Below are 15216 nucleotides of genomic sequence, written 5' to 3' on the forward strand. Positions count from 1 at the left end.
GGCTCATTCCCCAGCCTCCCCATGTCCCCAGCCCCTCCAGCCCTGGGTGTTAAGCCAGAGGTCGAAGACCATTCCGGGTGTGCCCCTCTCTTCTCCTCCCCCCTTTGACCTCCATCAGGCTCCCACGCAGCTCTTGAATCCATCTGACCACCTCCATCCCGGTTCTGGCCACTGTCCCCTCCTGTCCTCACTGGTACCCACAGCTGCTCTGGCCCCCTGTGCTCCACTCCAACACAGTAGCCAGGGGGACAAGGCACCCTTCAGTGGCCTCCCATGGTTGGTGAAACAAAATGCAAAAACTGCACATGAGCTGGCCCCTGCTGACCTCGCTGACCTCGCTGACCTCACCGACTCCATCTCCTTCCACTCCGCTGGCTCCGGGCCCCTGCAAGGCCCGCCCTTCTGGGTTATTGGGCACCTCTCTTCCTGGAGCCTTCTGCATGAAGCCTTCCTTGATTCCATGTCTTCAGCCTTTCCCCAGCATGTCTTGAGATTTTATTTATTTATTTGAGAGAGACAGATAGTGAGAGATAGCACGAGCTGGGGGGCGGGGAGGGGCAGAGGGAAGGGGGGGAAGCAGGCTTCCCGCTGAGCAGGGAGCCCATCGTGGGGCTCGATCCCAGGACCCTGAGATCATGACCTGAGCCGAAGGCAGATGTTTAACCAAGCTACCCAGGCACCCCAGGCCTTTCTGGGTATTAACCCTCCCCGCCAGTCACCCTTCTCCTTGTGCCTCATGTGCTTTTATTGGCATTCACTCCTGTGTGTCCATTACTATAACCTGCAAACCCAGCGCGGTGCCTGCCCACGGTCGATATTTGTTGCATGAATTCTCTCCTTGCCTGACAGGCCGCAAGTTTGACCTGCGCGTCTATGTGCTGGTGATGTCGGTGAGTAGCGAAGAGGGGCCCCTCCTCCAGCCGCAGGTAAGGAACAGCTGGAGGGAGACAAGGAGCAGAAGCCATTCTGGGGGGGGCACCTGTGTGAGCTTGTCTGATATTGTCTGCCTGGGAGAGCCCACGGGGCATCTGAGGATAAGAGGGGGGTGAGTAAACAGATCCCACTTTTGCCATCCCAGGGTCTGGGTTTGCCCTCTACCTGTCCTTTATTCACCCAGCCATCCATGGTAACCGCAGCTAACTTTTAGTGAGCACCTACTAAGTACCAAGCCCTGGTATTTGGCAGATTTTATATCATTCAGTCCTCCTAATAACCAGGGAGGTCGGTTCGATTATTATCCTCATTTTACAGATGAAGAAACAGATACAGCAGGGTTGAGTGACTTGTCCAAGGTCACACACTGGTGACCGACAGAGTTGGGGTTCAAATCCAGGCAGCCTAGCCCCAGAGCCTGCTCTCAAACTAGGGGTTGCTGTGCTCCCCCCCGCCCCACTCATTCAACAGTGTTCAGACCTTCATGGTATGGCACTCTGTGCGGGGCACCGGACATAGGGGTGTGGGACGCAGGCTCAGCCCTGTGCTCCTGGAGCTTACTGTCTGGTGGGGATTGTGGACACACGCTGAGCTGGGGTGTTGCTTGTGGTGGTGGAGCAGAGAAGAGGCCTGTTCATTCTATTCCCTTCTGCATCTTCTTCCCACCCCCGGCACCAGGGAAGGAGGGGCTAGAATCAGAGGAGGCTGACCCTGGAGCAGATTCTTGAGGGGTGATGTGGGAAGGAAGGAAGGGCACTCTGGGTGGAAGAAACAGCAGGTGCAAAAGCTCAGAGGGGCAAAAGTGCTCGTACTCACCCCCACCTCTGCCTCCCCCTCCTTTCCCTCCTGGACGCAGTACCTCCCGCTTCGGGCCTGGCTGTACCGGGATGGCTTTGCCCGATTCTCCAACACCCGCTTCACCCTGAGCAGCATTGATGACCAATGTATCCTGGGATCGCTGCCTGCCCATCTCCCATGCACCCTGCCCCTTCCCATCCCCCAGCTGGTCAGGGAGAACGTATTCATTCCACAGAGCGCCAAGCTGGGGTCTGGGCACAGGAGAAAACAGCAGCGAACAAGACAGGGCTGGTCCCTTCCTCTGGGCCCTGACAGTCCTGTAGGGAGCCCCCAGTGATCCCAGGGGAGCGGCTCTGCTCTGCTCAGAGCAGCTCACCCCAAACTGCTCTGCCTGACGATCATTTTGGTGGTGTGCCGGCCATCCGCACTGGTTCACGGTCATAGGACGGGAGAGTTTGAGCCCCTCCGGAGAACGTTTGCATCCTTTCATGTGCTTTAGTCATTGGCTCATGTATTCACTCAAACACGATGTCTTCTTCATCCACCACGCTGGCAGGGACCGAAATTTTGGTAACACACTATGTCGGCGAGGCTGGAGGAGTACTGGTGTTGCTGGTGGAGTATAAGTTGGTACAAGCGCTTCGGAGGCGACCTGGCAAATGTCTATCAAAAGACAAAAAACACATGCCCTCTGACCCAGCAATCCCTTCAGGGAATTTACCCTACACATACACTCACGGTATAGGAAAAGGAGGTTGAAAGGTTATGCACTGCACAGCCTTGTTTGTGAGAGCAAAAAAAGATAGGAAATAAAACCAATGGCTCATTTACACAATGGAATACTATGTGGCTGTTAAAAAGGAATGAGGGCCATGCTTTATGTACAGATGTGAAATCATCTCGGTGATGTATTGTCAGTTGGAAAAGAGCAAAGTATAGAACTCTGAAAAGTATGCTTCCGTTCACATTACAAATCTCTCTCTGTGTATCTGTGCACAGACATCTCTGGAAGTACAAGAAATTGGAAACAGAAGTTGCCCTTGGGAGGGGACTTGGGCAGGTGGGCACAGGCGTGGGGAAGGACATATGTCCTCAGACACATTTTGATGCCTTTTGGTTTTTGAACCACGAGAGTGTATTATTCGGTTAGAATATCCACATCAAAAATAATGTTTCTAAGATTTTTAGACGTGAGCATCAGAAGAAAAGAGGTTGACAGTCCAGAAACGGGGAGATGAGAAATCAGCAGGACGAGATGGCCTGCATGTGGGAGAGAAGGAAAGGAAGGTGCTGCGTCTGCTAAGCTGCTGACGAGGGCAACCCAGCCAATGCTTCTAGCCAGTTCGCACCTCTCGCCTTAATTTTGTCTCTCGATTATGGGTCTGTCTGAGCTACTTGCCTGCATGCTGGAATGGGAGGGAGCCCTCCTGGCTATTTCCTACGACTTTCCCCCCATCTTTCCAACTTCAGCATCTTTAGTATGTTTGTTTCATTTTGTAATTCTAACAAGCATTTGTCATATGCAAGTTAACATCTATTTTAGGTTCATTTTTTTGGCCACCGTGTGTTTTGTTAAGATTAAATCACCCACGTAAAGCATTTAGGACAGTACTGAGCCCAGAGTGAGTGCTCAGCACGCCTTAGTCATCCCCTCCCCACTATTTACAAGTGTTTGTGTATCTCTGGGGTCGTGGGGCCTTAATAAGCAAATCCCAGCCTCCTCCAGGACTACTTTCTAGTTAATGAGGCTTTCCTGCTTGCACAGTGAGTGAATACACATTATTTTCCGTAACTTCTTTTCATTGTTTTTAATTTTTAAACGTTAAAACGTATAGAAAAATGTAGAAAAGACTATCAGAGAAATCCAGGCATCCATCCAGATTTGACAAATGTTAATATTTTGCCACATTTGCTTCTATTACACACCCAACTTTTAAAATAATAAAGCAGGGCGCCTGGGTGGCTCAGTCGTGGGTGCCTGGGTGGCTCAGTCGTTGGGCGTCTGCCTTCGGCTCAGGTCATGATCCCAGGGTCCTGGGATCGAGTCCCACATTGGGCTCCCTGCTCGCCGGGAAGCCTGCTTCTCCCTCTCCCACTCCCCCTGCTTGTGTTCCTGCTCTCGCTGTCTCTGTCTCTGTCAAATAAATAAAATCTTTAAAAATAAATAAATAAATAAATAAATAAATAAATAAATAAATAAAATAAAATAATAAAGCAACTTTGGAGGCACCTGGGTGGCTCAGTCGGTTAAGTGACCAATGCTTAGCTTTAACTCAGGTCATTATCTCAGGGTTGTGGGATCGAGCCCCATGTCAGGTTATGTGCCTAGCACAGAGTCTGCTTGGGACTCTCTCTCCCCCTCTGCCTCTCCCCCCTGCTCTCTCTCTCTCAAATAAATAAATACCTCTTAAAAAATATATATAATAAAGCAACTTTGGATCACAGAATAATAAGACATATTTTAACCTGACGTTAAATATATATATTTATATTTTTATATATAGTTCATGCATAGTTACTCAAATAATATATGCATATATAGACGTACACACACAAAATACAAAAGTAACCACCTCAATACTGTAATAATAAATAGAAATAAGTTAAAATGCCTTTGTGGGGTGGTAAAAGGAATGATAAAGCATCTGCATGAAATTGCACAGCTGTTACAATGAGGTCAATTGAACTGTCATGGAAAGTCATCTAAGATAGACTATTAAGTGAGTAACAGCACACAGATATAGAACTGGTAGGTTTATGATCCTGATTTGGCTTTTAAGGAAGGATGTTTCTGTTTAGAAGAAAGTAAGAAAGGATGTTCACTAATTTATTAATTCTGAAAACCACAGAGGATTAGAATCAGGTCAGGAACTTTTATTTCCAACTTTACGTGTTTTCCTGTATTATCAATTGTTTTTACAACCATTATGTATTACTTTAATAATAAATATAATAAAATATTTAAAGAGTATAGCTTTCACAATACAAATAGTATAGCTTTTTAAAGACAAATCAGAAAATTCAGAAAATGTACAAAAAGGGGGTGGAGGGAGAAAGGCCTTCTCTAGTCATGTTTTCCAGAGACAACTACTTACCCTTCTGATGTATTTCCTCCTAGGTTCATTTGTGTGGTTTTTTGTTGTTGTTTGTATTTTATAAAGGAGTGATCTCACCATATAAACATAACTGTTTTTTCACTAAACATGTCAGTATTTTCCTTGCAGACATTTTTTATTAGTTATAAAATATTCCACTGAGTTGGATTTACTGGTTTACTAATCCTCCACGCTGCGGGCATTTGGGAAGTATTCAGTTTCCTCCAATTATGACATATAGTGCCACAAGGAAATGTATTTTTCATAAATCTTTTACTGTATCTAAATTTTTTCCTTCAGATGACATTGCAGAAGTGTAACTTCTGGGTCAAGGGCTTATGGCTAGATTGTTTTCCAGAAGGTTCTTTTGTATTTTTACCCTTCCATTGACAGGGCCCATTTTATCCCTGCTCTCCGGTTCTGAAGACAACCATTTTAAAGAGACATTTTTAAAACAACTGGCACGTATAGGTGAAGCATATATGGGCATTCATTATACTTGCAATGATTCTGTGAGTTTTGAGTTTTTCCAAATAAAAAGGTTGAAACATATGTAACTGACTTAATGGGGAAGCAGGATTTTGCCTTAGAATTTGCATTTCTTCCAATTGTATTTTTGCCCCATTTGCATCCCTTTAAAATTGGGTATCTTCTATTACTGGAAACGTTAGGCATTTTCCCAGATGGTCTTTTGCCAGTTACGTCTCCTCTGATGTGTTCATATCCCTCTATTTACTTATCTATTAGGGTCATAAATTTTTATTGTTAACAATTTATGTGGGATTTTCATGTGACAAAAACATTAGCCTATCATAGTTGCTACAAATCTTGTCTCTAGTCATGCTTGCTTTTCATTCTTGTCTTGATATCTGATTATTTTTATGTTTACATAGTTGGCCCATCCACTGACTTCCTCTGATTTCTATTGTCATTTCTAAGCAAAAAAAAAATTTCCCGCTGAAAGAGTTCATAACTAATCAGTTCCACTTCTCTACAGATTGGTTTTAATGGTTTGCTACTCTTTGCCTGTTTCCCCACCTATGTACCCGGCTTAATAGGTGAGGAAACAGGCTCAGAGGTTAAGTGACTTGCTCGAGGTGGGGTGGAGGGGGGGAACCAGTAAAGATGCAGGTGGGATTTGAACCCAGGCCCAACTGGTTACAAGGCCCACATCCGTGCTATCTGGGCTCTTTGGTAGCCTTCCTCATCAATGGCCAAGCGCAAGTCTTGGTTTGGTCTCTGGGGCCTACATGGCACAGGGCTCATCCTTCTTGTTCGCACTAGTCCTTGACCACCAACCTCACCCAGATGTTCACCTCACCAATGTTGCTGTGCAAAAGACATCTCCTGACTACCACCCAAAGAAGGTGAGGAAGCTGGGCTTCTGCCCTCCAGGGCCAGCCTTTTGGGACTGGGTTGGGGTGGGGAGGTGGGGTACCAAGGAGCCCGGGACAGGCCTATCTTGGGCTCATAGTTCACCAGTGAGGTCAGGACCACCCTTCCCACTTGCAGGGCCCAAGGCAAGAGTACAGATGGAGACCCACACATCATGTGTCTAAATAGTTAAGTTACAACTCAAAGAAACACACCCTGTAACAAAATGTGTTCTATCCTCCTACCTTGACAAGTATATTCCCATCCATCCATCCATCCATCCATCTATCCATCCATCCATCCATCCATCATCCATCTTTCTTTCTCTCCCTATCATCGATCCATCCATCCATCCATCCATCTAATAATCTAATAACCTATCTAATAACCTGGCAAGGCCAGGTTCAAATTTAGAATTCTCAGACTTCTCAGAGTTAAGAGCCAGAACAGTGGGGCACAGGGAGACCTGGCCCCCAGCTCACACCCACTCGCTTCTTTTCCCTCCCCCAGCTCCATCCCACACACTCCCATTTTCCTGAAAACAGTAACCAGTTGGTCGTCTTTGGGCCTTGGGGTACACACATGGTCAGTGCAGTCTGTCCCCAGGAAGGCAGGCCCAGGGAAGAAGCCTGTGCAGGCTGTTTGGGCAGTGACTTACAGGGTCCTGAGTACCCTGGCTGTGCTCTAGAAAGAGAGGCACAGGCTCTGGGTGGGCACCCCCCACCCCCAAGCATGCAGTAGCCTTGCCCCACAAGAGGGACAAACTCAGAGTTCTCCTACTCACCGGACTCAGGCCTGGGCCCTTCTTGTCCCAGCCCAAGGGCCATGCAATGCTGATTGTTTGAGGGTCCCAGCAGGCCGGGTCCCGGTTAATTGAGGTTCCCTCCCTCACCCCACCCTGGGTGCTCGGGGCCCCAGGGCTGCAAGTGGATGCTCCAGCGCTTCCGTCAGTACCTTGCGTCCAAGCACGGGCCCGAGGCAGTGGAGACGCTCTTCAGCGATATGGACAACATCTTTGTCAGGAGCCTGCAGAGTGTGCAGAAGGTGATCATCAGCGACAAGCACTGCTTTGAGCTGTACGGCTATGACATCCTCATAGACCAGAACCTCAAGCCGTAAGTGGGTAGGCTGGCAGCCTGGAGAGTGGGGGGATGTTGTACGTGCTGTACCCGGACTGCCCAGGTTTGATCTCTGCCGCTTCCTTGTGTTGCGCCTCAGTTGGCCCATCTGCAAAATGGGCATTGTGCTTATAGCATTAGTATGAGGAATGAATGAGGTACCGTCCATAGAGCACTGAACCCCAGGCCTGGCACTGAGAGACCTTTCTGGAACACCTGCTGAGCCAGGGATCCTTCCCTAGTCCCCGGCAAACTTCTTTGTAAGCCCTGCCGCTTTCAGGGTGCAAAGTGCCACATAAGGGAATATTGTTACCATGTCGCTTTCTGCCAAGAATTTGGCAACAGTGGCCGGCTCTTCCCGGCTCGCCAGTCTCCACTCCTCCCTGCTCCCGCCACCCCACAGTGCCCACGGAGGAGGTTGAACGGGTGAGGAAAACAAGCCTGAGGTGGTAGGGACCACAGTGATGGCCCCCATGTGATACAAAAGGACCCAGAAGCCCAGCGGGGTTGTTCCGGGTGCTTGAGGCCACGCAGTAAGTCAAGGGCAGAGCCAGACCCAGGGTCATCATTTCTGGGCCAGTCCTGCGGCTCCTGGAGCCAACCCCCTCCCCGGGGTCACTGGACCGGTGTGGAAGGGTTTTCAGAGCCAGGAGTTGGAGCCCCAGAATGAGGCCTAGGTCAGATAGCTTCAAGAGAAACAGGGTCCTGGGGCCAATGGGTCTCTCCTCTGCCCCCTGCAGCAGGACGTGGCTGGGGAAACAAGTTTGGGAGGGGGAGGGCCCGCGTCTGCCACGGACCTGCCCGGTGAGCCCTTCCCTCTCTGGGCCCCAGGTTCTTGTCTGTCCACGACCTGGTTGCGCAAAACCAAAGTTTGTAAGCTGGGGGCCCTTGGGACCCATCGCTGTGGTCCTTACCACCTCAGGCTTGTTTTCCTCATCAGTTCAACCTCCTCTGTGTCAGTGGCCCACAGACACTTGAGTTTGGACTTCATACGGTTTTTTATTTAAATTCATTGACGATCTCTAAAAAACGGGGAGATATTTACACAACAGTCTGGAGTTTTGCCTTTTCTGGAAAACTCAGAGGGTCTGCCGACCCTGGGCCACACTCCCACAGGGCAGCAGTGTCCTGGAGGTGCCGTGGCAACAGTGGCTGGCTCTTCCCTGCTCGCCAGTCTCCGCTCCTCCCTGCTCCCACCACCCCCAGCGGCCAGGCACTTGCCCTCCGCAGGCAAGCGTTCACTAGGGCTCTACTGGAAGAAGAAAGAGCAATAGGAGGGCGGCAAGATCACTCCACCCCTCCAGCTTGCCTCATTTAGGTACCACTTGGCCCCTGTGGGGATTTCGAGTTTGTGACTACTGTCTTCAAAAAGTTTTAGCCGCTGAGTCCTTTTTTCTAGTGGAAAAATTGAAAGAACGACCTTGGTTGAATTGAGGGTTGGGCCCAGGCACCACATGTAGCCTCTCGGCGAAATTCCAGGGGCCCCACGGACCACGTAACCCTAAGGCCTTCCATGCCCCTCCTTCCCCAGGTGGCTCCTGGAGGTCAATGCGTCCCCGTCGTTGACAGCCAGCAGCCAGGAGGACTATGAGCTCAAGACCTGCCTCTTGGAAGACACCCTGCATGTGGTAGACATGGAGGCCAGGTAACGGGGGGCAGCCTCACTCAGGCACCCCTGGACATGACAGCTGGGGCCCCCAGCAAGGAAGACAGAGAACTCACAGCACTGGGACTTGAGCAGTATGTAGGGGTGGCTCAGGCCTGCTTGCCATTTCATAGATGGACAAACTGAGATGTCCACACAGGGTTATATCCTGGTTCAAGGACTCAGCCCTTTTGGGGCAGAGCAGGACCAACTACAGCCTTCTGAGATTCAGCCCAGCAGGATTTCCTCCACACTTCCTGACCGTGAGACCCTGGACTTCACCTGTCGGAGCCTCAGTTTCCTCATCTGTAAAATGGGAAACATCATGTTTACCTCTCAAGGTTGTTAAATTAATTTACCACGATTATTTATTGTAAAGCGTCTAGCTCACCGTAAGTGTTCAGTAAGAGACTATATATTGTTATAACAATGTGTATATAATGGGACAATCCAGGGTCTGACTTCAGGAATGGCTGAATCCAGGTGCTCAGTCGGTATTGGTTGGTCTGTCTGCTCACTGGCTCACTCTCTCTCTCTCTCATTCCCTCTCTCTCCCTTTCTCCCTCTCCCTCCCCAACCCCCACTTCTTTCCTATGCATTAGCTTTTTCCCAATTATTCCAGGAAAGGTTGAGGGCTCTCATTCTTATTGGTGGGGATTATGTCACATGCCCATCTCTGAACCAATCATTGTGACTGATTGACTGGGCCTACATCTTGTGCCCATCTCCCAGAAGGGTGGGATCATCCCCACCTGAGGCATGTGAGTGAGAGAGGGAGGAGTACCTGGAAAAGTCAAGTACCCTTAGGCTGAAAGAAGCTGAAATGGGTGCTGAGCAGGCAGAACCTCAAGTGTCCTCTATATCTACCATCACTTATTCATTGAACAAACATTTGGGCCCCTAATATGTGCCAGGACCTGTGCCACACCCTGGGGACACAGTAAAGGACACAATAGACCTAGTCCCTGCTTTCCTGGATTTTATGGTCCGGGAAGGACGGCACTCTAAGTATAAGTAGGTTCATGTTACTGAGGGCAAGGGTGGGAGCCTGGGGACAATAGGGGAGATGACCCCTCTGAGTCCTGTCTGGGCCCCCAGGAAATGGGTGGACAAAAGAAGGAATTCTGACAGCATGGGCACCAGTAGGGTGCAGGGAGGGAGCGGGGAACTGGCCTGGGTCTTTGGGCCCCACCAGGTGCACCTTCATCATCCCCTTGTATCTCCTGCCCATCCAGGCTCACAGGAAGGGAGAAGCGAGTGGGAGGCTTTGACCTCATGTGGAATGATGGCCCTGTCAGCAGAGAAGAGGGGGCTCCTGACCTGTCGGGGATGGGGAACTTTGTGACCAACACACACCTTGGTATGTGGGGCCAGGTGGGGAATGGGCACTGGGGATGGGTCATGAGAGGAGCCAGGTAGTCTAGGAGACAGCTTGGCACAGTGGTTAGACTGTTTTCATTTGCCCTACCATTTACCAGCTGTGTGACCTTGGGCAAGGGACTGAACCTCTCTGTTCCTCATCTGTAAAATGGAGATTAAAGAGTTTTTACTCTCAATATATGCCTGGAACACCACCTGGTACATAGCAAGAGATCTTATTAATCTGTCAGGAGGTGGATTTCAAGAGACTTAGGTGGAAAAAAAAAAAAAAAAGCACACTGTGTTAAAAGAAATTAAGGACTCCAGTGCTTGACTTTAAACTTGGTTTTTAAAAAAGTGAAAAATTTTCCTGATTATAAAAAGTATTTACTCCTTGTAGAATATTTGAAAACCAAAAGGAAATCAACCATCTAGACGTAACCAACTTTAACGATCTGTTGTATTTCCTTCCAGTGTTTCAAAATGTGTATATTCACACTTTTTCTTTCACAAAATGGGCACTGGGCTGGAGTTTTGGGTCCCGCTTTTCCATGTAGCATATTCCATGTCATTCAACGATATTAATAAGAGCCTCTCTTCTGGAAACACTTTCCGGCTAGGTCCGAGCTAAATATTTTACATACATTATTTCATTTTTAGGCAGCTCCTATCGTTTTACAGATGGGGAAATGGTCTCCAGATCTTACATAACTTGCTGAGGGTCCCAGTTATAAATGGTGAGCCAGGACTTGAACCCTAGTCTCTCTTACTCTAAAACCTGAATGCTTGGCCGCTAGAAAATCCTGTCCCTTACCACAGTTAAAAGCAAAATTACTATACAGCTGTAAAATATTCCAGCTTGTGTATGTGCTGACCTTACTAAATCCATTTCTTATAATTGAGCATTTGGCAGGATTCCAAATTTTTACTTTTATAAATAATGCCATGCCATGATGAACATCCTCTCACATAAAGCTCAGCTGAAATTTCTGGCTATTTCTTTAGGACAGATTCCTAGAAGTAGAATTACTGGGTCAGAGGGATGGACTTATTACAACTAAATTGCTTTCTAGAAAGATAACACAAATTTGCCTGCTCTGAATTAAAAGAAAAAAGAAAAAAAAAAACTTTGTCAACTTGATAGGCAAAAAAGTTCTGACTTGTTTTATGTGTTCCATTGATTATTGGTGAGGTTTTGGATTTTTCAATTTGCGTTTCTTCTTTTGTAAGCTGTCCATACTCTTTATGTATTTTTCAGTAGACTGTTTTCTAAATTTATAAAGGCCTTGGATATTAATACATTGATTATATTACACCTCTGTCAAACTTATGGTAAATATTTTCCTGAATTTGTTATTTGCTTTTAAATTTTATTTGTGGCTTATTTTTTTTTATGAAGTTTTAAATCTTTTTTGGAGTTTGGTATGTTTTAGGATTGAGTTTGGCTGCAAGCAACTGAAAAGCCAACTAATAGTTACACAGGGTGAGTGATGTGTCTTGAGCCACAGGAAGTCTTGGGGTAGGCCAGGCAGGGCTGACACAATGGAGGCAAAATGCCCCCAGAGACCCAGAGCTTTCCTCTTTCCGCTTTGCCACACTTAGCTTGTTGCCTCATGGTTGCAAGAGAGCTGCTCCAGCTCCAGACACTGTCCTTGTCCCAGGCAGGAAGAAGCAGGAAGGCCTGAGGGCCAAGGCTTTCCTTCAAGTTTGGACTCTATTCCAAAAGGGAAACCCTCCTGGGGCTGACATCTTACTGGCAAGAACTGGGTCACGTGGCCACGACAGCTGCAAGGAAGCCTGGGATGTCAAGTAATTTGCTTGAGGAAGGCGGAGGAGAGGGCGTTTATGAAAGGCTTTTCTCCAGCCGATTCCCTAGGGTCTACCGAGTTATGTTGTTGGAAGATGACTATCCAGTGCTCTCAAGCTTTGATGTGCATGTAATCATCTGCAAATCTTGTTAAAATGCAGATTATGATTCAGTAGGTCTGGAGTGGGGGCTTAAGATTCTGCATTTCTAACAAGCTCCCAGGTGGTGCTCTATTAGTTAGCAGTTGTTATATAACAAACCAATCCTCCCCAAACCCAGAGGCTTAGAACAACTACTGTCTTATTTGCGGATTCTTCAGGTCTTGCCTGGGGTTGCTCAGAGGGCTGCATGCGCCCGGCAGATTCACTGAGACCCAGTGGCCTAGAAGAGCCTCGTTCACACGTGTGGTGGTTGATACTGGCTGTCAGCTGGGTCTCTCTTTCCAGGCGGCCACCCGTCCTCCAGCAGTCCGGCCCCACATGGTAGCCTCAGGGTTCCGAGAAGGTGAGAGAAGTCCTAGGGAAGCCTCTTGAGGCCTAGGCTCAGAAGCCCCACAGTATAGTGTCATTCTGCCACAATCCATCCGTCAAAGCTGCTCCACCCCAGATTCACGGGGCAAGGAAGTGGCCCCCACCTCCAGATGGAGGAGCACCAAAGCACCTTGCAGAGACGCGTGCATAGAGGAACGGAAGGAGTTGTTGCAGCTATCTTTGCCAATCATCCGCCTCAGATATGAATGCTGCTGGTGCCCGGGCCCGGTTCGAGTGGCAAAGATGCAGAACAGTGGTTCTTTCCATCTTGGCTGCTATAGGAATTCTGCAGGAGCTTTCAAAAATACTAATGCCTGCTGAAGGTCAAGATACAGTTGGTCTGGCCATTAGTCTTCTTAAAAGTGCCCAGCTGACTCTAAAGTGCAGCCTAGGTTGACAGCCACTGCTTTAGAAGTCTCTAAAATAATTCCCAAGTCTCCAGGCGAGTGTCTGGGTGGATGGTAGTGAGTACAAGACAAGCTGGTTGGGGTGGGAAGAGCATGGACGGAATGAGTAAGGGAAATGTTGAGGGGTTTCCGGGTGTAAAGATCAGCAGGTAACTCCAAGAAGAGGTTTGCATTGGACACGAAGATCTGGGAGTTGTGAAAGAACCAATTAAAGCTTTGGCAAACCCTGGGGACACATGTAGTGGGCCTCAGCTGGGTGAAGCCTTTATAGCCAGTGAGTGCCTAGGAGGCAAGGATGGGGCTCGGGGCTGCTAAGAAAGATGGCAGATGCCTGCAGGACAGAATAGTTGTGGCCACAGCGAGCCAGTCACCCAGCCAGCATCTGTGAGTGCCATCCATGTGCCTGGCACAACTTAATGACCATGGAGCTGCCTCACAGACCCGCTGTGAGGACAAGCAGGAAGTGAGTGACACCGTGAATGTGCTGGAAGAGGAGGCATCTCGGAAGCTCGCGTTGGCCTTTCAAGCAGGGACCGCCTAGGACACAATTCCAGGAGCGCAGGGGCCGCTTGTGGGGAAAATTGATCTCTCAACCACTTGTGCCTGCCCTATGGGGTTGGGGAAGGGAAGGAAGCTAATGCTTAACCTGTTAGGGACCAGGCACTATGCTAGCTTGCGATGTGTTTCCAGCAAGCACAGCCAAGAGGAAAGGTCGTGTGGAGCAGTAGTTAAGAGCTTGGCCTCTGGCGCTACAGAGCCTGGGTTCAAGTCTCAGTTCTGCTACTTTTGGTGTGATTTGGAGCACATTTCTTAACTTCTCTGAGCCTCAGTTTCTCTTCTCCACATCATTCCTGTGAGGGCTCAACACATTAATCCACATTCAGCACCTGGGGCGGGGTAAGCTGAAATGAATGTTAACTTTTTCTTTTGGTGATCCTTACATTCCCTCCTGAAAGCAGGTATCCTGGTTTACAGATGAGCAAACTAAGCTGGAGGCGGGTCAATGACCTGCTCAAGGGCCACGGAGTGCAGGCAGGACGCAAACCATAGGCCATCCAGGGGTGCACGCCCCTCCCAGCTCCCCCCACCCCCCACCCCCCGTGCCTCCACTACCAAGGCCATCCCAGCCAACACTTGGCTTCCCTTCCAGGCTGCGTCAATGACCGGAACAACCAGCTGAGGCAGCTATTCCGCTCCCTTCAGAGCCAGAAGAAAGCCTCCAGTTAGTCCCGGCAGCAGGAACAGCGACCCGACCAGGAGGTGCCCCCCCAGTCCCCTCCTGACCCGTTCCCAGCACAGCGGCGCCTCAGAGCACTTGCCTCCCTCCCTCTGGCCTGGCAGCAGCTTTGCGGGCTGGGTGGGCCACTGCCTGCTCGCTGTCTGCTGCCGCTTGTCTGGGTCCCCTGGACGCCCCCACCCCACCCCAGGCACCTCTGTACCCGGAGACAGCCAATCCCTGGGACTGTGTTTTAACCTTGCGGGACTGGCTTGGCGATCAGGCCCAGCGAGGACAGCTGCAGCAAGCCCTGCTACCCCAGAGAGACCGCATCTAATAAAGGAACACAGGCCCTACTTGGAGTCACTGCGCCCTGGGCCCCGGCTCGGGGGATGCTGATGATGGCTGAAGCCAAGCCCTCCCCGATTTGACCGTTTGATGTCTCAAAGGTTAAAATGATCCCCCTTTAGGAGGAGGGGTTCAGGGGCTAGGGAACTGGTCTTAAGGTGTACTTGCAAAGCAAAGTTATTAGATTGTGTTTATTGGGCTCTGGGAAAGGGCTGAGCCTTAAATACATCTTTGTCTCCTTTCAACATCCTGACCTGGTGTGTCACAGAACTCATGGAGCTCCCCTGACCATCTGAAAACCAGTGGGCCAGAGCATTCCCATTTCTCAGATGGACAAGGTAAGGATCAGGAAGGCAGAGCTGCTTAGCGAGGGTCTCTGCAAAGGTGCACTCAGCTGGGTGATGGAAGTGCCTCTCTGTGCCTTCCTGGGAGCTGAGCTTTCAGAAAGCCTTGGCCTGGCAGGCAAGGAGATGGCGTAGGGAGTTAGGTGAAAGTTCTGCGTTTTCTCCATATTCCCCATTCCTAAGCCTCCTCTTCCTTTGAGAGAGATTGCCACAGGGCAGGCTAGGGGTGAACCACTCCACAG

At 49.3% G+C, this 15216-nt stretch overlaps 1 protein-coding gene across 1 annotated transcript in view; it reads left to right on the plus strand.

The window, feature by feature from the left end:
* Nucleotides 1–14858, plus strand: part of TTLL9 (tubulin tyrosine ligase like 9) — a gene marked incomplete at its 5' end in the record, with an annotated part of 28874 nt that extends 14016 nt beyond the window's left edge. Inside the window, 7 exons of the mRNA XM_081832277.1 lie at nucleotides 850–926; nucleotides 1682–1877; nucleotides 6135–6193; nucleotides 7119–7315; nucleotides 8850–8963; nucleotides 10199–10323; nucleotides 14217–14858. Coding sequence (XP_081688403.1) covers nucleotides 850–926; nucleotides 1682–1877; nucleotides 6135–6193; nucleotides 7119–7315; nucleotides 8850–8963; nucleotides 10199–10323; nucleotides 14217–14293 — 845 coding nt within the window. The remainder of the gene's footprint in view (nucleotides 1–849; nucleotides 927–1681; nucleotides 1878–6134; nucleotides 6194–7118; nucleotides 7316–8849; nucleotides 8964–10198; nucleotides 10324–14216) is intronic.
* Nucleotides 14859–15216: the final 358 nt, after the last annotated feature.

The sequence above is a fragment of the Leptonychotes weddellii genome, chromosome 10, assembly GCF_054177405.1.
Source record: "Leptonychotes weddellii isolate Sample4059 chromosome 10, ASM5417740v2, whole genome shotgun sequence".
Lineage (NCBI taxonomy): Eukaryota > Metazoa > Chordata > Mammalia > Carnivora > Phocidae > Leptonychotes > Leptonychotes weddellii.